Here is a 24,350-nt window from a genome sequence, read left to right on the forward strand (position 1 = left end):
AAATAACACAAATATTTTCATTTCTATGAGTTTTTAAAAAATGATCTTTTTTCGGGGCGCACTTACACTGATCAAATAAGCGTTTGTTGTCTCAATAATAACGAAATAATTTATTCTGTCTTGCTTAAGTGAACGTCTTGGAATTATTAACTGATATTAGTGTTTTAGATTATCCAGGTGGTCATAAAATGTATTTTTCTAGTTTTATTTTCATTATGTTATACTTAGGCATTCAAGCAAATGTCGCGATCATATATAGTCCAAGTATTGAAAAATAAATATAAAACTGTCCCTTGATCATCTAGAGCTAATGATATCTTTGTCAGTTTTACCAATAGTTGCTTGTTTATCGTTTCTGTGTACAATAATTGTGATATACTTTTAGATATATATGAAACGTTTATTCTTTTCAGGGCAAAATATAGAAAACAATTAATTCACTTTCGAATAATTAATTATATTAAGCGGCAGCTATTGTGTGAAATGATAAAATCAGTAAATTTGCTTTTGTGTACAATTCATAACTAATAAACCCATATGAGTGAAAACTCACTATTGGTAGTTAATATTCTCTAGAAATGTAACATGACAATAATTTGACCAATTTTTATATGCATAGAATATTCTCCTGTCTAATTATATGGGTCTATATAAACAATCAGTGACACGAAAGCATATGTTGTGGGATTATCATTCCCAAGCATTAGTTAACGGGACCAAGTTGAAATTGTCACTCAACTATAATTGAGCTCTATATTTCTTTAGAGTTGTTACTAACCTATTTCAAACAACCTACATTATTAAAGTGGGCATATATATATCTGAAATCTGGACATGTACTGGGTTTTTCATTCAGTTCAGTAATACTCTGTTAAAAACGTTTCCTGGTACTGACAGTAGTGTGATGGCCTCTGTATTTTTCACATTAGCTCAGATCTCTTTTCTTTGGAATCTTGATGAGGTGTCCTTCTTTCCAGTCCATCGGCACTTGCTTCTCCTCCCAAATCTTCTTGAATAGAAGGTGAAGCATGTTTGTAGTTACCTCGATGTCCGACTTCAGTGCTTCAGCTGGTATATTGTCAGGTCCTGCTGCTTTCCCGCTCTTGATTTGTCTGATGGCCATCCTGATTTCTTCGGTTATTGGTGGAATGACATCTATAGGAAGGTCTGTGTACGCTGCTTCGATGTCGGGTGGATTCAATGGAACTGGTCTATTCAAGAGTTCCTCAAAGTACTCTACCTATCTGTTCTTCTGTTCTTGAATTTCAATGATTGGCCTGCCTTCTGTGTCCTTGACCGGTCTCTCTGGTTTACTATATTTCCCTGCTAGTTTCTTCGTTGTATCGTAAAGTTGTTTCATATTTCCTTCTCTTGCAGCTTTTTCCGCCGTCGTTGCTAGTTCTTCCACATATTTCTTCTTGTCGGCTCTAATGCTCCTCTTCACTTGCTTGTTTGCTTCTATGTATTCAGCTTGTGCTTGAACTTTCTCCGCTCGTGTTCGGTTGTTGTAATTGCCGTCTTCTTGTTCTTCCTTTATTTGATCATGTCCAGTGATTCTATAGAGATCCATTCCTTATGATGGTGCTTGTTGCTACCCAGTACCTCTTGACACGTTGAAGTCAATGCTTCTTTGATACCTTTCCAGTTGTCCTCCATAGTAGTTTCTTCTTCCTTCAGTAGATCTTGTAAGGCTTGGAACCTGTTGTTGAGAGCTATCTTGAATTCGTTGATTTCGTTAGTATCTCGAAGGAAGGCTGTATCGAACCTTTGTATTGCTGTTTGTCCAGTTGTCCAGTTCTTTTTTAGATTCAGTTTTAAATTGGCCGCAACTAGGTGGTGATCTGAAGCTATATCATCTCCTCTCCTGATTCTCACGTCTTCCATTGTTCTCTGTGGTGTGATCCGGTGAGATCCATGTAACTTTGTGTATACAGTTGTGTGGGAATATTGCGCCGCCTTTGACCAATATGTACAATGCACACAGATTTGCAAATCTTTCCCCATTTTCGTTTCTCTCTCCCAGTCCATGTCGTCCCATAATATCTTCATATCCGGTGTTGTCTATTCCAACTTTGGCGTTTAGACCTCCCATCGGAATGGCGAGGTCGTTTCTTGGGCACTTCTCTATGATTGATTGCAGCTGCTCGTAGAATTGATCTTTAATGTCGTCGTTGCTATCATTGGTGGGTGCATAACATTGGATAATATTCATTGTGATCCCCTCCTTCTTTGCTTTGAATGATGCTTTGATGATTCTGGATCCGTGAGATTCCCATCCTACAGGTGCATTTCGTGCTACTTTAGACTTCGTGAGTATGCGAAGCATTTTCCTCTTCGTGACCGGAGTACAGTAGCATCTCTCTGATATTTAGCCCTTGTTGTCCAGCTTGGGTCCAGTGGGTTTCGCTGATTCCCAGTGCTGCTAAGTTGTATCTCCTGATTTCCGTTGCTATTTGACTGGTCTTCCCGGTCTCCCACATTATCCGGACGTTCCATGTACCTATAAAAATTGTTGCTCTGGTTGTTAGAAGGAACATAGGCCTCGTGACTTCCGAAGGAACTCGGCTTTTACTATGAGGCGTCATAGTTCTTCTAAATGAAGACCTTCTAACTCCCAGGACAGAGTTTAAATGGTTTGAAATACTTTTTCTGGTTAACGTTTTTTAGCGAGTTAGTTTTCTACGGGATGGGGTAGCTAACCCCATGCCCAACCCTCCTCTTTTATCCGGGATTGGGACCGGCAGTAAATCTGGAAGAGTTACAGACGGAGTTGTTTAGTGGGAACACTTGTATAATTTAAGGAAAATTTAGATTTACTGAATAATTGTTTTTCCAACAAATTTATGACTTCTATTAAAACAACAAATTTCGATAATGTAATGAGAAGACGAAATTTATCAAAGGGATTAATTGTTTTAAAAAACAATAAATAAAAGAAATTAAGATAAGAGTTTATCTTTACAATCTAGTAATTAAATATTTGAACTACATCATCATGTTTATTTATTGCTCATAATTCCTCACAGAATTAGGCTTTAGTATCTGATATACACAAGTATATTTTTACGGCTCGACAGTAAATCCGACAAAGAGACATTTCGTAGTTCAATTTCGCGTTTTTATAATTATCATTAATAGTGTTAACGTTAATTAGTATTCATACTAATTTCTCCTAGGCAAACCATGTTCATTTCCGGTATTTAAAAAAATGAAACGATATAAAACAACAAATACTTCAATACTAACAAACAAATATATTAACAAACCAGAAAATTCCCTTTCATCCATTCCAACAATAAATATAAATGGGCATGGAATATTTCACAGGTGAATTCAGTGTTGATTTGGATGGTGATGATGAAAAGGAGAAGGAAGATAGTGTGATGGTGGTGGTGGTGATGATAACTAATATGGGGAGAAAACAAATTAGTACACATAACTGAAATTATATAGTAAAAGGAAATTAAATTGGATGAAATTAAATATTGATGCAGAAGCCAATTACGCGACTATTTAACCAAAGTAATTAACCAATGGGAAAACAACATATTTATGAATGTATCTCATCTAGTAAGAATTTCATCCCAATGATTGATATCAAAAGAGACGAAAAGTATCATTATAGTAAGGAAAGAATAAACTTAAGAATAAGCTGTAGTTGGTATATATATATCCATTCTCAGTGGATTAGATAGTAGACGATAAATTCGTTTTGAAATTATTTATTTATTATTATAATTAGTATTCAGGTTAATAAGAAATTATGTCCGGATTTTCAGTAGCAGATTTAATAAAACCAACATTAGAATCACTGAATTCATCTGAAGAAAAATTATTCATTAAAGAAACAATGAAAAGAAATATAGATGAAAAGAATAGTTTTCAACTTATCAATACTAACATTATAAATAATGATAATAATCACCAGTCAGTTATGATTGTTCCATTGAACTCAATCGAAGAACATAAAAATATAATACACAGAATAAATTCAACAAGGAATGATATTGTTAAGAAAAGTCGGATTGAAAATAATTACATTTCTAAGCTATCTAATCAAAGTAGTGAGAATTTAGTTTCGGATTCAGAAATTACATTGAATTCACTACAATCTACTTCGCAGATAAAGTTTGATGTAAATAATGCAAGTGATATTGGTAGTAGTAGTAATAATAATAATACTGATATAATTTCAGAATCATCTCCAACTATATCTGCACAATCCTTTAATTCTGTTAACAATTTATCAAAGGAGGAAATGACTATTCAGTCAATAAATAAAACAAATTCGGACGCATCAGTATTTTCAGGGTCATCTCAGACAATCATCTCGAATGATTTTACTTTATTTCCAACTGTCATTTCTTCGTCGTCTCCTTTATCTTCTGTTACAAATTCTCCTTCTTTTGGGTCTAATACTGAAGAACAGTTACAAATATTACTAAAATTACATAACTTATTCGGAATAACTAGTCCAAATAAATCCATTCCAAACAATATAAATTTAACAAATTTAAATTCTGTAGACAATAATTTGAATGATCAACCTTTTTTCAATAATATTTTGCCAAACCCAACCCAAAATTCACTTGGACAAAATAATCCTAATATATCACTGAATTCATATCCTGAAACGATTGTACCATTTAATTCATCATACATAATGTCTATAATGATTAATAATATTTTAAATAAAGAACAACTAGAAGAATTAAATCCTTCAACTCCATCCTCTTCTTTATATCAACCTTATTTAAATTATCTACATCATCAAAATTATCTTGAACAACAGCTTCCTCAGCAAAAACATCAACAACAACAACAACAACAGTTATATCATCAACAATCGACTGAATTGAATTCACAACTAACAGCAGTAAACCGAGATCGTTTGATAGTCAATTTTTTGAAATCACGTTTTATGTTAGACAATAATTGTGGACAAAATGTTTTTCAAGATTTAAATGAACTAGCTAAACTTGATCATTCAAATATATCATTAAATAATTATGGTAAGTTAAATGAATAGTGTATTTTATTTCAGTTAATATATATATATTAGAATTGGTGATGTTGAACAAATCTATAAACGAAATTACCTAGAGCATATGAACCAATTATTTCAATAAAAGCACTATAAAGCATAAGCCATTTCTTAAATAACAACAAGAAAGGCTTAAGTTTCTATTTAAAATATCATTGAAAAATATCTGTTAAGCTTTGAAACAGTTCTATTGAGTATAAAATGTAATTGTAAGTAATAAACAGAAAACTATGAATCAATATATGCCTCTTATTATGTACTATTCATTCCTAATAAGCATCTGGAATATTGGATAAGTGTGTATACACTTTTTGTTTGTTTCTTTCGAAAATTTCAACCTAAAACCAATGATCACTAAATCAATCACTAAAGAAAGTTGTTATTGTTTTGAGTACAAAATCTAAAATCTAAATCAAGAAGTTAATATATATATATATTTTTTTAAAAATTTCATCTGTATACAACAACTTTAGATAATTATAATTTGGAAATCATTACTGATGAGCATATCGATAAGTGATTATCACAGGTTGAAACTTCAAGTTTTAATTCCAATATCTAGACGAAAGATGAATTTTATGTTGAACAATTAATACTGAGGAATTGTCAATTGTAATGAGAGTAAAAAACAAAGTTATTGGTTATGTAAAAAAGTTTGTAATTTCTCCCCCAAACCAAAAAATATCCTATGAATAAGTAAACAATTTACTAGTTTCAGACGCTCTACCAGTGTTTACACCTTATCTTGAATAGGAATCAAATTCAAAATGTCAATCTTTTTACAAGTTATTATTGTTTTTTTCTTAGGGAGATGAATGGTCAAAATCAATTTAGATTATCACTTCATTGAATGGATACTTTAAAAAATCTCAACTTTTCGTCTACACATTGAAATATCAAACCCAAAAATTATTTCAATAGTTGAGATCATGAATGAATTGAAGGTAGAAAACTATGAAAAACCTGGAAGCGCTGGACGGCCGTTACGTCCTATTGTAGGACTCTTCAATAGTTCTCATCCATGATACCTCCTAGCGAGATTCTAACCTAGGATCTCAAATATTGAAATCACTATAATATCCACAAAACCCCTTCTGATATTAAACAAAAATAATTGATAATAAGGAGTTTATTATTATTTTATTTGATTGATATATTTTTTTAAATAACTTATTTAAGAACGGTCTTTATCATAGTAACTCATTAAAATGTACTTTCTTAAAAACAAAGACAAAAACATAGTAAACTTTGGGTGATATCAAGCATTGTAGAGAGAAAATGTTCATTATTTAAGAGTCATAAATTATGTCATGAATTATCATGATGCTTATTAACTTTTAACAGCTTTCCAAATTATGTAAGATTATGATGAAAATAGACCAAAAATTATCTTTGATTTACTGTTAACATAAATGATACCATACAATTCATGTAATGAAATAACACTATGATTGATAATTTTAGTCATTATTCAAAATATATTCATTTATATGATTGGGAGTTATAAACATTATTATTAATAATCCTAAATTCATTTATTGTTTTACTTGTATCTTCTTATTGTTATTTAGGACTGTAATTGATTAGTCTCTTGTTGGCATATGTGCATCCTGCGAGTATTGTCTCGAAATGGCCTTAAGTCACAAGTTTTTTAAGCAAAGATGGATAATTGCTAGTAGTAGTTATTGTCTGTTATTTATTTCGTCTTGAGATTTTGTAGGGAGTCCCATAGTAGGACGAAACGGCCATCCAGTGCTTCCAGGTTTTCAATGGTGGTCTAAGTTTAATTGACTCATGAATTTAACCATTAAATGAGTAAAATTTCCTTAAAATCCCCTTCTGATTCTGCGATTTGCTTTTCTAGTTATACTGAAAATTATATACATATATTCTTCACTTCATAAGTGACTATTTTACTAATTTATTGATATTTATGGTTGACTAAAGCATAAAGGCTAATATCAAAGTATATGTAAATGGATTATAATATATCTATGATTAAATAGGCTCATTAAATAAAGAAACGGTACTGAAGCGAAAGATTTATCACCAGTAATCTCGGAATTTAAAATATGAATTGTTTGTAACTAAAAATCGTTGAAGACTATAAAACACTGGATAGTTGTTTGTTCCAGTACGAAATTCATCAACAGCGCACATCCGTTACCTTGCCTTTGGTGAAATCTAATACATTCAAGCCTTAAGATGAGCAATTAAATTATAGACCACTGAGTTGGCACGCAATAGTTTGTATTCCTGACATTAGTCACTATTGCTATATTGTATAACTATTATTTAATCTGACAAGGTATAAAGACAAAATTACGTTTACAACTCAATAAGATTTTTATACATTACTTTTGTTTTCAATTAAATGTGATGATTACTCACTGCAATATTTACTAGAATTTTAACGCGACATTGGCTTAATATCAGTATGATATTCATTCAGAACAATATTCTTTGAATTAACTTGTCATGAGATCTATTCAATATGATATGTAACTTGAGTTCCTGTACGAATTCAGTGGATTCCTCCAGTGTGATGACTGTTGACTAATCAAGTGTGTATAAAACCAATATATAAATGTATATATGCATTTGTCATTCTGACTTATTTTGGAGGACAACATTAGAACACTTGTCGTTTGAATCTATCATTTAGACCCGAAACCCATCAATAAACAATTTCTAAACCCTCTGTCCTTTCTTTTCCTCAAACATGTCTCCTAATAATGTTAATAATTTTTAAAATGGTATGGTAGGTTATCAGTGTTTTAAGATGAATATGAAGGTCAACAATCTGATTGATTAATTACTTGATCATCAGTTCAAATTCATGTCTGAACGTAGGTGTAGCCAACCGACTATAGTTTTATATATTTGTGAGAAAAAGGTGTACATCAAGGGATAGTAATTACATACTCCGATAACCAGACACTTAAATCAGTCACTATATTTCTTAAGATGTATGGTTACACCCTTAAAATGTATCGCTAGGAGTAAAGAAAAAAAAATTATCATTTTGATATTAGCCTTTTAGTAAGGTAGATAAATCCTTATAGACCGTCTTCGTGTTCTGGAGCTGTTCGATTCATAGTTTACCAGTATGAATTCTGTCAGAATTTGATCCAAAACGTTTAATGGGTAGCTAACACATATATGGATGAACTCCAGTGGCTATGAATTCTCACCAGATCTTCAGAAATTACCTCTTGAAATCGTTCACTACTGGCCACGTATTTACTGTTTGTATATGGGGTCACAAACTATAGTAAAATAGCAATACACTCTTTCTTGGTTTTATCAACTTTCTAGTTACGACTAGTCTGAACAACAAAATTCAAAAATCTCTGCAAAAAGCCCAAACTAACACTTTTAACAATTTTTGTAAAATAAAAAGATATCTGGAATTCCACTTCTAGCTACTATCCAAAATATATGAATTAGTAGGTTTGTTCATATTCATCATTTGGGTGACAAAAATGAAAGTAACCATTTCACCAAACTACAAACCCAACTCAGCAAATTCGATTTACATATACATCAAGAAGAACATAAAATTCTGAGTAAATGTATTTTTCAAAATCGAAAAAAACATGCCTAAACTAGTGGCATATATTTCTAGATTAGAAACAGTAACCGGCTAGTGTAAACACAGAAACTAACTAAATGCGTCAATAATTTACTACTTATATACATTAATTTTCTGCACAGTGATTCGAAGTGATTGATAAAGGATGACTGAATCATTAAGCTTTTGCATAGAAGCTCACTAAGCAAGAATATGATATTTTATTGTAGTAGGAGATTATTACATCTAGGTTCAACTTTTAAACATCAAGCTATTTAAGCTAAAAAGTGAATTAATCCAAGGAGAAGTTTTCGATATCATTAGAAATAGATAATCATTATTTTCAACAGAACTACACATCATATATTCAATCTAACCCTCCCTCCTCAAAGAAAAAGAAAATGTAGTTTTACCCTAGCTAAAAATTAAAAAGTCTTTATCTACTCCATTACAAATTTGTAAATTTCAGTAGATATTACTGAAATATCTTATGATACATCATTATATTTCTTTATTAAAGTTAATTAAAACTGATTTTATATATGATAAATGAAGTTACCTTCCAGATTAACCTTCTAAATGGAACTTTAAATATTTTATTTTACAGAAGGTAAATCATTAGTTGATCAACTAATAAATAATTTGAATGGTTGAGATCATGAGTTAGTTGAAGCTAGACCACCATGGAAAACCTGGAAGCACTGAACGGCCGTTTCGTCCTATTGTGGGACTCCTCAGCAGTGCGTATCCACGACCTCGCCCCCTGCGAGATTAATAAATAATTATACATGGGAAATTTCTTCTTAAGTCAATCATTATTTAGATATTCTGTTTAATGAAGAAATTGCTTCAAGATACTTTTTTTTTCACAGTTCATATAAAGGTTGTTTTTCTAGAATATTAAAACTATTATTAAGATAATCATATGTGTATGATGTTTTTGTTCAGTGACAAATATAAAATACAATCCAGTTTAGTTAAATTTTGTCGTTTTACGGGTTCATATATTGTGAATAAACTTGTTAAATAAATATGTCATTGAAATTGTTGCCAAGTTCATCCTTATCCACATCATCATCATCATCGTTATCCATGATATATAAAATAATAGTAAACAGAAAAGAAATTTAATATATTTAAAGATAGTTAAACAAATAGAATTTTTCATTAAATGATACATTTGTAAAACATAATTCATGTTTTGTTTTACTTATGTTCCCTTCACTTTTTTTTATAGATTTTTGTTGTTGTTTTGTTCTAGCATTGATGACAAGTAAAAAACTGAATAGGAAACATTGTCAGTTAGTTGAAATTTCATTGAAAGAAACTATTCATAAATACTAATTGATTATATATAAAAGAAGGTAATAAATATGCCTATAAGCAACTAAATTCAAAGAAAATTGGATAATTCCTTTTGTTTTTTTTTAATATAAATACAAGACTTCATCCATTCTATTTATTATTTTCATTATGAATAAGTTGTAATTATAACTTAAAGGAAACTTATCTTAACTTCAACTACCTGATCAATGTAAATACAAAAATCTAATGTTATTACATTTTATTCAATCAATAAAAAAGGAAAACATCTCTTTTATTAATTTATAAATTTCTTGGGAAAAATAAATAAATAATTATTAAACAGTTATTGCCTAACTTCATAACTACTATGCAGATGAGTGGAAACCACTGAAATGTAATAAACCCATTGTATTCTGTTGACCTTATTGTTGTTACGTTCTGTTTAAACTTGTTTAAGTAACTGTATGTCATTTCTATTTAAACAATCTTTTAGTTTTGTATATAGAGATGTTTTATGTCTTAAATTCTTACATTGTATGTGTTGGTATGTGCAAAAATCACAGATATCTTGACAAAAGTGAGACACTGACAATTTAATTTGACCATTGATAATCATACTGATTTATTTGTGTATTAGATTTCGAAAAATATATCAATCAGAAAAAAATAATGAATATAAAGTAGTGAAATCATTCATAGTTCATAACAAATTGAAATTCATTAATATCGTGGATTGCTTGGAGTTAGAAATTAACATCGTTGGATGCTGGTTCAGCGACCTAAGGGTTAAACGTTCGCACACGAGACCGAAGATCCTGGGTTCGAATTCCGAGTGTGCGATCTTGGACACCCACTGATGAGGAGTCCAATACTAAGACAAAACGTCCGTCCAGTGCTTCCAGGTTTCCCATGCTAGCCTAACATTGGTCGATTCATAATCTCAATCAAAATTCTTTAACAATAAGTATTTCCTTGTGAATTTAAACCGAATCAAAAACTGTACAGTTTCCATTGTGAGGTTCAATTGATGCAAAAGATATGGTAGAAGTATTTGGAGTTCTAGACATATTTATTAAAAGTTGTTTTTTAGTCACGAGTTTAAAATAATATGATAGTTAATTACAACTAAACCGCCATGAAAAACCTGGAAGCAGTGGACGGCCACTTCGTCCTAGTTCGGGACTTTTCAGTAGCGCGCACCCATGATCCCGCTGACGGAACTCGAACCCAAGATCCTCAGTCTCGCGCGCGAACGCGTAGCATCTAGACCACTGAGATGGCCAACATTTAACAGTGTTAATGGCTAACTTCAATCGATCCATAATCTTGACTGGTAGAATTTATGCGGGGAATTTGAAAAGTCTTCTTTTTTTTATTTATCAAACAGAAATTTTAGATATTGACAAACTGTGGATTTACTTATTTCTTAATGAAATATCTACTCACTTGTGGTTGATTTTTCATCCGGATTACTAATGACTATTTAACAATTGTCTTTCCTTTATTATATCCTTATTACTTTTTTTATTCTTAAAGCGTTTTCTATGGGTATACATCAAATATACTTTTTTTTAATATTTTGAAATTTTGTGAAGATTGTACACATTTCTGTGATTCGAAGATAACACTTAATAGGTGGACTAGATTTGGTATATTACATAATCTTATTTCAATTATAATTCAAGTTTAACGAATATAACTCGTGCTATTAGTACTAGGCTGTGTAGTCATATTTCTGAATAGAAGATACCTTGCTTGAACTTCGTAAAACTATACGTAAATGTATGACTGGAAAAAAATCTGTTTATATGTAAACATTTTTTCCCCTGGATTTTAGAATTATTCTGATTTGTTAATAGGTAGAATTTTACTAGCTCAAGGTTTTATTTTAGTAAGTTTTGACTTTCGGTTGTGGTTTACTATTTTTTTTAAAAAAACCGACTCGATTATTAGTTTCTATCAGTTAAGTTGCTGTTGCCAATATTTTTGTTAGTCCATGTAATTTTCGTCTTTCTTAAATTGAGGCAGCCTCAACTTTGGTATCACTTTATCACTTATATTTAATTAAGCATACGTGTGTATGGATTTGATTGATGATCCAAGTAGGGTGAAATATGATTATTTATATTCACTTAGTATGTTGAAATCACTTACTATCATTGGTTTGTTGCTAGCTATCTATAAATATGTATGTACACGTTCATATGAAGAAATTCATTTTCTCCTTATTTACATCTCAATATACATAAGTTATCCTTAGCTTCCACATTATATTATCTATGAAATAAATGAACGAATATGGTTTTTTTCACATACAGCACGCCATTTACTCTCAATAATAGTAGGTAGTATAAATCATAAATAGTATTAGATCAGTTTTACTGACTAATTCTCTATGTTTTTCTTTATTAGTTCAAGTTACACATTTGATAACAATCCATAGATCAATAGACCGTTCGAAATGAATAAGATTTACTAAAATAGTACTCGACAACATGAACTGCCGTACACACTCACCCAACGTATATAAGTAGTATATTAGGGTAAAGAGCTGCCCAGAAAATTATATTTATTCTTTTTAATTGTGTTTACATAAATATTAAATGTTTTCACTACTTTGTGACTATTCATATCTAATATTCTTCAAGTAACAAAGCAGCTACGACATGCGAATGGATTGAAATTTTGACATTCATCTTATAATTCTAGTACAATGTGTTTTAACAAACATTATTTGTGTGTGTGTGTGTGTCTAAGAAAGAGGGAGAGAGCGAGAAAGAAAGGCAGCTAAAGGAGAATGATGAGGTTTATTATTTTATAAGTCATTTAGACTCGACACTATAGAGAATTTTAAACATTCCAGAAAAACATTAATCATTTGAAAATATACATAAAGTTCATCATTATCATCATTTTCTTCTTCATTATTATTTTATAAAGTAGATATGATAATGATGCCCTTTCTATAACTAAAGATAAATTTTTAAATAAGTTCAATTTAACTAAAGGTTAAACATAATACGTGACATTGATACTACTAATATTAATAATAGTAATAATAATATTACTAACAATAATAATGATAACAAACATTTTTATCAATTTTGTTTGTTGTATATAAGTTAGATATGTGATTTCTTGACAATTTTCTTAAACAATAATTTGTTACAACCATATGGTATATTAATTTAACTGAACTAATAAAGTTTTTCTTTTCTTTTCTTTTCTAAAAATTTTTCTTTATCAATTTATGTTATCGAGTATTAACTTTTTATAATTTAAAACAACTAACTTAACTCGTTATAAAACATAATTAATCAGAATAAATAAATTAGATCATCAGATATATTTATTTCATACTATAAATTTTCTTCTTCTCCTGCTTCCACTTCTTTATTATTATTTTCTTTGATAGTCTCTATTTAGCTTACATACTATAATAACAGTAGATAAAGATTATTTTATTCATCTTTGACCTATGCATAAATATTTGTATTCCAATTTTAAATCATTCAATGTTCAATATCTAGTAGACACAGTTTTAAAGAAAATTTATGACATTAATTTTTAAAATAAAGTTGAATGCCGGCTCAATGGTTTAGTGATTGAGCGTTCTCGTGTGAGACCGTTAGGTTTTGGTTTTGAATCCTGAGATGCGGGATAATGAATGCGCACTGCTGAGGAATCCCACGATAGGACGAAACGGCCGTCCAGTGCTTCCAGGCTTTTCATGGTGGTCTAGCTTCAATTGACTCATAATGTCAACTATTCAAATTACTATAATATTTTCAAAACTTTTGATACTGATCAACATATGCTCACTAGTGACTAGCTTCAAGAGGTATTTCCTGGAGTTCTAGTGAGAAGTAGTGACCAGTAGAGTTTAACGAGGTTTGTTGGGAGATATTAACTCAGTGTACACAATGGTGGATGTGTCGCTCAATTTCGTTGATTAGTTGAAGTTAGACATTAACACCGTTGGATGCCAGCTTAGTGGTCCAGTGGTTAAGCGCTTGAGCGTGAGAAGTCATCATTAAACACAAGTAAAATAGGAATTTGAAATTAACATTCATTAAACAATAATAACTCTGATGAAAACCATAATTGTCAGAAATTTTATGATGATAATATTCACTTTCATAATTCTTTTATTGATTGACAATAAAGTTTATGGTATGTTTACAATGAAAATTTATTTTATATATAATACTTTCATGATAAATGATGTATACGAAGTGTGCGAATCATCAGTAATAGTAAAATGAAAACTTGTCAAGGCATGATACTGAGAAGTTTTCTTCTTATTCAAAATTGAATTTATCAATACTTATGTCTACTTCTCAGTACTAAGGAATAAATGCCACGTAAACTAGTAGGTGATGATGAAATGTATATTATGAAATAAATAATAAGACAACAAAATCTACAAAATACTTTAGAAATATTGTTTTAAATAGTAATGGAATATAGCAGTAAAAACAATTTTTTTATCTTTATACTTTTGTTATTTTGACTTTGATACTCCAAACAACTCCCGGCGTTTTGTAACAGCTTAACTCATGATAAATTGGTGAACGTATGACTGATATTTAGTGTTACTGCAACTGAGCCAAGGAAGCTGACAAATCATTTATTACAATACTATTGAAACTGACTAAAGTGGGAGACAGGATCTTTGAGATGGAATAAGTAAATAAAGCGGTAACACATCGATAATACCAAACAAAGGATATATTTGATCACAAATAGAATGAAGTTAAAAGCTCAGTTCAATAGACTTCTCCTCAGTAAAGGAATAGCATCGTGCTATACACGATGATCAAGCGTCTTACTTTACGTTTTGAAATTAAAATACATCTTGACTAATATATATATATATATATATATATATATATATATATATATATATTCTTCCTTAGAAGAATGCAAATCTCTATGATCATAGAAAGATAGCTATTTTCTTTATTTCGATAGAACTGGGCAATCTCTGTATAATTCTGCAAGTAACCGCTGGTTTATGATAAAATGAAAGTTTGCCACATTATGTCAAGAACAGAACTACGAAAACATGTACAAGCACAAAAAAGGGAACATTCATTTTACATCACTTCACTTGTCAGTTAATATTGCTGTATTACACATACAAACCCAAATAATTATTAATCAAAATGCATGTTGTTTACTTTTTTTAATTATCTAGATAATTTTATTAAGAATTCACTTGGTCGTAACGTCTTGATTACATCCGATAGTAGGAAACCAAAAAGAATACGTACAGCTTTTTCACCAGCTCAGCTATTTCAATTAGAAAGTGCATTTGAAAAAAATCATTATGTTGTCGGGCAAGAACGTAAAGATTTAGCTACTGATTTAAATCTAACTGAAACTCAAGTAAGTGTTTTTCTGGTTGAAAAAACATCTAATAATTTGTTAACCATTTCAATTAATGTCTTAATTATGACCAGTTTATTGAACTATGTGGATCTTTGAGTTGCTTATAAAAGGTTAGGATACGCATTTGTGAATTATTCCATTTTTAATGTAAATTTACAAGATAATTACCACTAAAGTAGAATTATTAAGGAAGTTTTGAGTACTGATCTATGATAGTAATCGATGAAGTTCAAATGCTTCGTAACATTCTGAAGATAAGCTTAAAATTATCTAGTATCACTGATTACGATCGTTTTTAAATAAATAAAAAATGGTAATCACGTTAGTTATGTATAATTTTTTATAATTATTTTGGGTGTATTTTCTCTCGGAAACTAACGTGAGCTGAAAAAGCCGTTTCTGTCTGGTTTGATACTTTCCAGCTAATATGCTGATGATAACACACTGACGATGTACGCAAAACATTTAGACTGATAAATGGAAATACAATGATGTGCGTTTTAAATTTTAATCAGTCACAGTCTTGGTTGTTTAAAGTAATACATTTTGTCCTAATATGCTGACTTAACGAAGTTCTTAACATCCGATTATTTTGTTACTGAACACATGAAATTTCCGTCTAATGTCAAGAAAATTTTTAATAAACTTCTGAGTAACAAACGAGACGATTGAATTTAGGGATCAATAGCTTTTAATAGCACAGTAGCATTCTTATTATAAAATCAGTGAATAGCAAATGACATTACATAGTGTGAACAAGCTAGATTTTATAAATTACATTGTTGGAAATTTGATTTTTCAGAAGAATCATTATTAACACTGAGTGAGACCCTGTGATTTAACCACAATTGGAATGAAAGAATTCCAGTTATCATATCAATACTAATAATAAAGTTAATTGACCATGGAGATAAAATGTTAATTATGGGCATAGTAGTTAACGGCTTAGAAAAAATGAATGCCGTGAAAAATGAACAACGAATTCTAAACACAAATGGTGAACCGATTTACAAGAAATACAAGAGCTAAATAAAACTAAATCAGACATGAAATATTTTACTGTCAAATAATGAAGAAATTTCCGAACAAAAACTATCTAGGAATATGCAGATAAACTGATATGCTAATGAAGTTTCTCCAAAGATTTTTGCAGGAGGTTAACTTATGAAATGCTTGTATTCTGCTTCAATAATATTTTTCTGGAAGTAGTTGTTCAGTTATAAGTGGTACTTTTCCATAAAACTATTGTGTATCAGTATTGATCAACATGAGACATGATTTTTCGAAAATGTATTATCTTTCCACTTTGTTATACAAAGTGTATATATAAACTGTGTCAAAGAAAATGATTAAAATTAAGTAACTGATTAACAAAAATACCATATTCAAAATACAATTTATTATTATGAGATTAATAGTTACTTAAATGCTAGTAACTTCATTTAATATACGGCAATACATTAGAAGAAAGGTGAAGACAAGCACAAAGCTCCTTGAAAATAGTTAGTATATTGAAGAATTATATGGAACATGAAAACCTGACAAGAAACTAATCATTTTCATTGAAACGATAAATATCATGAATATAACACTACTTCTAAACTAACTCAAGTGATATATTATTACTATTGTTATTATATTTACAATGGCAATATAATCGAATCAAAGTTCAATAATTTTAACAGTTGAGATCATGAGTCAATTGAAGCTAAAACACCATGGAAAACCTGGAAGCATTGGACAACCCTTTCGTCCTAGTGTATCCTGGAATTTTAATGAGAAGCAGTGATCAGTGAAGTCCAACTGGGTCTGTTGTGAGATATTAACTCACTGAAGACAATGGTGGATTTGTCGCTCGATTTAGTGGATTAGTTGAAGTTGGACATTAACACCATTGGTTGTCGGTTCAGTGATCTAGTGATTAATCGCTCGCGCGTGAGAGTGATAGGTCCTGGGTTCGAACCCAGCGAGGCAGGGTCGTAGATGCGCACTGCTGAGGAGTCTCAAAATAGGACGAAACGGCCGTCCAGTACATCTAGGTTTTCCATGGTGGTCTAGCTTCAATTGACTCATGATTTCAACTACTAAAATTACTACAATCTCCACAAAACCACTTCTGATACAAAGTTCAATAAATCAAGGGAATATGCGTTTTGGCGCAAGATATAAGCATTTCACGTACATACTTTCTATTCTATTATTGGTATGATATTCATGTATGGAGTAGAACTAAAATAAAATGATCTTAATAACTAATAAATTTATAAACTCCGATCATTAATGAACCATTTTATTTATTTATTTATTAAAAAGAGAATAAATCAAATTGATTTAAAATTTGATCTGATGTTTATTGTTTAAAGTTTACCATTAGTATATATTGGGAAAATAAAACCTAATGGAAATCATTATAATGTATTATATTATCTTTTCTATTACAAAAAACAGATGGGCTACTTAAAAATCAAAATGTCAAGATATACTTTTATGATAAAATTTATTCAGAAATATATATGTATCTATATACATTACTCTACATAACTAATAATATTAGTGTCTTTCTTTATACTTCGAATAATTTTTCATCTTATTATTATTTATAAAGGGGACAATTTACTTTAATATATAATGTAATATAGACAAGAGGGGATGAATGTGAATAGGGCAAAATGTTGAATTCTATAAATAACATTAATACAAAATTATATTTATTCTTAATTCGATTGTCAACTTGATAACACTTTACAGACATGAAGAAAGGCGAATAGAAATAAAAAGATATTGAGAAAAGAAATATATATATATAGTGAATAAAACTTGTAATCAGTCGCGTGACTGATTTCTTCAAAATTGTACAAATAAATTTGTGTACATTTAATAGATAAAAATGTAAATAAACTTTATTAAAGTAGGTGGAGTTGTTAGATTCAAATACAGCTTTTCAACAAAAGATAGTACATATATATATGTATATGGGTATATTTATTTATTTATAAAAGTATATATGTATGCCAAAGTATCTTAAAGAATACAACTTTTATTCACTGACTAACTAACTAACTGAATGACCATTTCTAATTAATTAAACATCTTGATAACTAATGCATAATATAAATATTTCTATATAGAATAAAAATGCTAATCATAATGATAAAGTTTATGTACACGCAAAATGGTAGTAAATTTAACTTGTTTCTTATGAAAAGTAATAATCATTATACACTTTATTACGTTTGTTTCAGTAGTACTCAATGATATATATATATACGGTGAAAGCGTACATAGTTAGAAAAACTTAATAAACCTTGTATGAAGAAATAGGTTGGTAGGAATGGTTGCGAATGTTGACAATTTTAGAGCTGATGAAATTTGATAGGTACAGGACACGATATATAAGATATTTGCATATAATCACAGTATATATATATATATATATATATATATATATATGCTGATAGTAATTTCTAATTCATTTGTGATTTATTAAAACAAGTAAACAAATATCTTTTATTTAGAAAAAAAATGATTAAAGGAACAAGTTAACGAAAATTTTATTTTAATATTAGATTATGGTCAAGTTTATAATTTAAAAAGAATAATGGATGAATTAATATCGAAAAATCATTTGATAATAATAAAAATAATTTAGAGAAGAAAATGTGAAGAAAAAAAGAACAATAATAAGTTTAATGATTATTTATTACTTAGAGATTTACATTCAGTGTAAACTATTTTTAATTTTAAGCAAAGATAGATAGTGGCTAGCAGTGGAATCCAGGACGCACGTTTCATCCTATTTGGTACCGTCAACTGAATGTACCTGCATCTCAGAGGTGATGTTCATTTTGGGACTCTAAGATGAGGCACATCCAGCTGATAAGTCCCAAATGGGACGAAACGTGTGTCGTGAATTCCACTACTAGCCACTATTCATCGTTGCTTATAATGCTTGTAAATTAAGTCAATATCAAGGCAATACACACAGTATGCACATATGCTAATAAGAGACTGATCAATTTCAGTCCTAAACATCAATAGGAAGATTCAAGTAAACAATACCAAGTAAATTGTTTTTAATTTTGTTTAAATAAACACACACACAAAACTAATTTTAATCTTTATAAAATAAAATTATGATACACGATGATCTTGAAAGGTTAAACTTGATATTGGATAAGGTTTATTCATGATCAAAACTGTTTTTCAAAGACATTTTGTATAAATAATTTCATAATAGTTGACTATTAGGTGTATGAAAAACATTCAAATACAACTTGATACTTTAATATTTGAAACTAGGTAATTTTAACTTTTGATTTGATAAACCATCTCAAATATTAGTTTGCATTTCATTATTTATTTCTTATAAAACTAATTGTAACCATTGAATAGGATAATCTAAATGATTATTGAAAATCCAAATATATTAAATGAATATCAGAAGGGGTGGATGCGCAATGCTGAGGAGTCCCATACTAGGACGAGACGGCCGTCCAGTACTTCCAGGTTTTCCATGGTGGTCTAGCTTCAATTGACTCATGATTTCAATCAGTGATATTGAATGATTGTTTAATCTCAATATAAAATTCCATATAAATATATCTCTTGTCATGAATTGAGCAGAGAACATTTCGGCACTACCTGGTAACGAGTAAGATATCAATGAGCTAATAAATCGGAATACAGAAGTTTAAACTTTTAAATTTCATTTGATTTCCTTTATTTAAAAAAAAATTACTCTCAAATTTGTTATTTTAAGAAAATAACTTCTAATAGGTTTGTAAGCTAATTTCATTTCAGACAGTGATATTTATTACATAATTATCCTTTCTGTGTCAAATTTAAGTATATTTAAAAGTTCTATTAAGTGACTGTTAGATAATCTTACAAACTAATTCAGAATAGTTTTAGTTAAATTATCAATTCCCGCGTTATTTATAAATTTAGTTAAATAGTTAGCTAACAAGCTCTATTCTAATGAACGACAACACAATTAGGGAAAATCGAATGTATTTGAATACAAAGTTACAGAATATCTTAGTATAATCTGAGAATCATATAGTAAATATCTAATTTGCAAAATGTCAATCAATTACCTCAAACTTCACTGTTCCTTCATTTCCGTTCAATTTCCTTAACCTTCTGCTGCCAGATATTTCACTACTGATTGATGATACATACTACTAATATCAGTAGCACACACTGCACTATAACTTATTGATACTGATTTTAATTTTCAAATTGAATCAGTTTGTAGGTGAGTTAAATAACCAAATAAAGGCCACTGTGTACTACATTTTTGTCAAGTTTTCTATCCAAATAAATTGCAGTTCTATACTGTTTAACATAAAGCCTCTGTCTGACAAATATTGATTTTATCAGTATAGGGTTGTAGAGATTGTTAAGTGTTGAGTGAGATAATGAATGGATTAACGTTAGGCCACCATTAAAAACTTGGAAACACTGGACGTCCGTTTCTTCTTAGTATGAGACAATGGAAGACGGTCGTGAAATATTACGGATTGGTTGAAGTTAGACATTAACGACAATGGATGGCAATTCAGTGGTTTAAGGGTTAAGTGTCTGTACGAGAGACTAAAGGTCTTGGATTCGAATTCAGCGTGAGGGATTGTAGATGCTCACTGCTTGGGAGTCTAATAGTAGTACGAAACGACCATTCAGTGCTTCTAGGTTTTCAGTGGTGGACTAACATCAATCCATTCATAATACTGACTTGCACATAAAAATAATCTCAGAGATTCAACTCTGAAAATATATTTTAATCAACACTGATTTGAATAATACTCATTTCTGAACTCAATACCAGCTTCTCAAATAGAGATTTCATACAGAAATAGAGTTGAGATATCACTTATATAATCCGGAAGTCCTTTAACTGCAACTATAAAGTTAACTGAATTTTAATTTCATAACCGATGAAAGTAATCTTATAGATGATACCAGGTTGTGACATCTTATCGTATTATTTAAGCATGTTGTTAGTTCACTTGACTGGATCAGAAATTTTTAACAATCATTAAGCTTTTCTGTATTTTCTTCAATGCTCTATATCATTCTATTTTGACTAACTCATGCTAATTTATGTGAGTTTGTAGACTTTTTATTTCAAAGCTAGTTGTATCACTCTCAAAGGTGAGTAACTTCAAGATGGATCGATTCAGCGAGATTTTTATTTATTTACTTGAACACATCAATATTGGCATAAAGGGGCACTAGATGCATATGCGCCACACAAATAGTATTTTCAGTAACTTTCGTCACTTTATTTTATTTGTGTATGGGCTGTGATACTGCCTGGGTGCCCAGACCGGAGCAAGTGGTTTTCTTAGGGGGTCACACCTCGAACCTTTGACCTAAAGGCTTAATCCACAAGACAGTGGAGAAACGTAAGAAGATGCAGTCTCATGGTAGCTAATGACCAATAATTGGTTCATAAGCCATTTATTTGCTCACGATCCTGGAGCCAATGTGCACGATTGGTTTGGAATCTGGGTTTTCCAACTCCCCTAGGTGGATCCTTTATATCCACCAACCCGGTTAAAGCGCCGGACACTCACTTTTCGTCCTTTCTATTTCGTAAACAACACCCATGGTGAGAGAAGGCAGTGAGTAAGACTTCTCTCGCAGTGGCTCTATGTACGTGGCCATGTGAGAGCATTTCGAGAGGGAGAGTTGACTCTCTGAACTCTCGGTCGTACCAGGGCATTTGGGAGCGAGAAGCCACTATTTGTTAAATAAGTGAAGTTTGAAGTAAGATAGTGACTTATCGATGATAATAAATAAAAACCACGTTGTATTCTAAATCTACTGTAGTCGTATACAAACTATTGTATAATGCTTCAGTCATCATATACCAATCTAATTATCATATTCCTATTACTGAAGTCGGATTTTGTTAAATAAGCCGTTATTCGTGGCATACTGTAAGGAGATTTCATTAATGGAGGATTAATATGTCAAATTTGTTTATATTTAATTTAATTTTGTCCACTGGTTTGGTCACGATGATCTTATGTAACGAAGGGATATGGTGATTACTATACTACAACATGGAAACGTATTCTGAAAACTTACTAATTAGATTGTAGAACAATTGAAATAAGACAGAAATTAATTTTTCATGAAGTAAATTGAACTACTTATCATCAAGAATTAAATGCATTTTAGTGCGGGTTTGTGGATGTTGTTGAATTTCACTGAAATCATGAACCAATATAAGTTAGACTACTTCCAAGTTTTCAATAGTTATTTAACTTAGATCAATTCACAATTTCAATAAATGTATTTTTTTAGTGATATTCATTAGAAAAGAATCCTGGGCACACCACAGCTATTTAAGTTCACTTTAAGATAGAAACCAGAGTAGTTCGTTGCGTCATTCGGGAAGCTAAACAAAAATGTGATTATAATATCCTACTGTTTACAAAATATTCAGCTTATTTTCTTTAGTAAAATGCAATATATTAATATATTTTTCAACAGGTAAAAGTATGGTTTCAGAATCGTCGAACGAAATATAAACGTTTGCATACAGATGGTAAAGAAATTCTAAGCGATTCGAATTCCAAAGACCAAAAATCATTATCAGATGGAGATGAAGACAGTGATGATGATGGTGATGACAATGATGATGACGATAATGACGACGATGATGATGATATTGATGATAAGTTAGCTAAAAGAGATGAAGAGGAAGATAATGTTATGATTGAATCTATTCATCAGAATCAAAATAATTTGGAATTCCAGGATGAAATACATTCAAAACATCCAAACTCTGAATCCTCTAAAAGAATCAATATCAATACATTTCCAATACAAAATTCTTATTCTATTACAGAAAATAAACAATTTAGTCCTTCGAAAGAATGTCAACAATATCTTGATAATTCAAGATCAAACAATCAAAGGATTAATGATTTATCAGAAATATCCAAAATAAATGATTATACAAAATACACTTGGAATTCATTGAAACAAATACATGAAAATTTGAATACAAACACTGAAATAGAACGAAAACAATCGTCTATTTTACATTCATCACAACATCTATTAAATTCAGTAAAACAAAATCTAAATTATTTACAACATTCTTGTAGATAAACATTTTAAAATCTATCTATCTATCTATATATATATCTACCTATATAGAAGAAAATACAAATAATTTCGCAATCAATTACTTGTTTAACTCATTTCTTGTCTTTGAAAAAAAAAACATGGTTACTTTTCAGTTATCTTGTTACTATGGTATACTCGTCTTAAATATACATTTATGCATATTTTAAATTGATATGTAATAATGGTCAATTATGTAAGTATTATGTACCTTTATCTTTATACACAAAAAAGAATTGATTTATTTACTTAAGATATAACTTTATCGTAAAAAATTGACCAAACGATTCATTTTTATAAAGTTCATTACTTTCTATTTGTATTAATCACATTCACTAATATTAATACTGATATTCTATGAAATAGATTAAAACAAACCATATCATTTTGTAAAAACAAATTTGCTTCTTTGAAAAACAAAACAACAACAACAAAAAACATAAAAAACGAAAGATGAAATTTTTCCTGTTTTACTTTTCTGTTGATGGGGTATTCATTTAAACTAATCATAATTATCTTTAGAAGCAACTAGTTATTTATTGAAGAATCATTCAAAAAATTACAGAATAATATAAAACACTTTTGACTGTAGTTTATTAAACTTTAAAAAAAGTTGTATAAACTATATCTGAAGGGGTTTTGTGGAGATTTTAGGAATTTCACTGATTGAAATCATGAGTCAATTGAAGCTAGACCACCATGGAAAACCTGGAAGCACTGGACGGCCATTTCGTCCCATTGTGGGACTCCTCAGCAGTCCGCGTCCACGATCCCGCACTCTGCGGTGTCGCAACTTCGTGGATTGGTCGAAGTTAGACATTAACACCGTTGGATGCCGTCCCAGTGGTCTAGTTGGTTAAGCGCCTGACGCGAGACTGATAGGTCCTGTGT

The 24,350-nt window shown here is 30.2% G+C and overlaps 2 protein-coding genes across 2 annotated transcripts; one reads left to right on the top strand and one right to left on the bottom strand.

Moving 5' to 3' along the window:
* Positions 1 to 3,333: 3,333 nt before the first annotated feature.
* Positions 3,334 to 12,083, bottom strand: MS3_00006510 (uncharacterized protein; the record flags this gene model as incomplete). Its single annotated transcript, XM_035730857.1, has 7 exons — positions 3,334 to 3,405; positions 4,096 to 4,224; positions 4,345 to 4,418; positions 4,548 to 4,667; positions 5,100 to 5,184; positions 8,257 to 8,313; positions 12,078 to 12,083. 7 exons carry the CDS (start codon positions 12,081 to 12,083, stop codon positions 3,334 to 3,336), a joined length of 543 nt encoding a protein of 180 aa, XP_035585530.1.
* EMX2 (Homeobox protein emx2) lies at positions 3,764 to 23,458 on the top strand (the record flags this gene model as incomplete). Its single annotated transcript, XM_012943601.2, has 3 exons — positions 3,764 to 5,012; positions 15,124 to 15,314; positions 22,821 to 23,458. 3 exons carry the CDS (start codon positions 3,764 to 3,766, stop codon positions 23,442 to 23,444), a joined length of 2,064 nt encoding a protein of 687 aa, XP_012799055.1. The 3' UTR covers positions 23,445 to 23,458.
* Positions 23,459 to 24,350: the final 892 nt, after the last annotated feature.

The sequence above is a fragment of the Schistosoma haematobium genome, chromosome 2 (genome assembly GCF_000699445.3).
Source record: "Schistosoma haematobium chromosome 2, whole genome shotgun sequence".
Taxonomy (NCBI): Eukaryota; Metazoa; Platyhelminthes; class Trematoda; order Strigeidida; family Schistosomatidae; genus Schistosoma; species Schistosoma haematobium.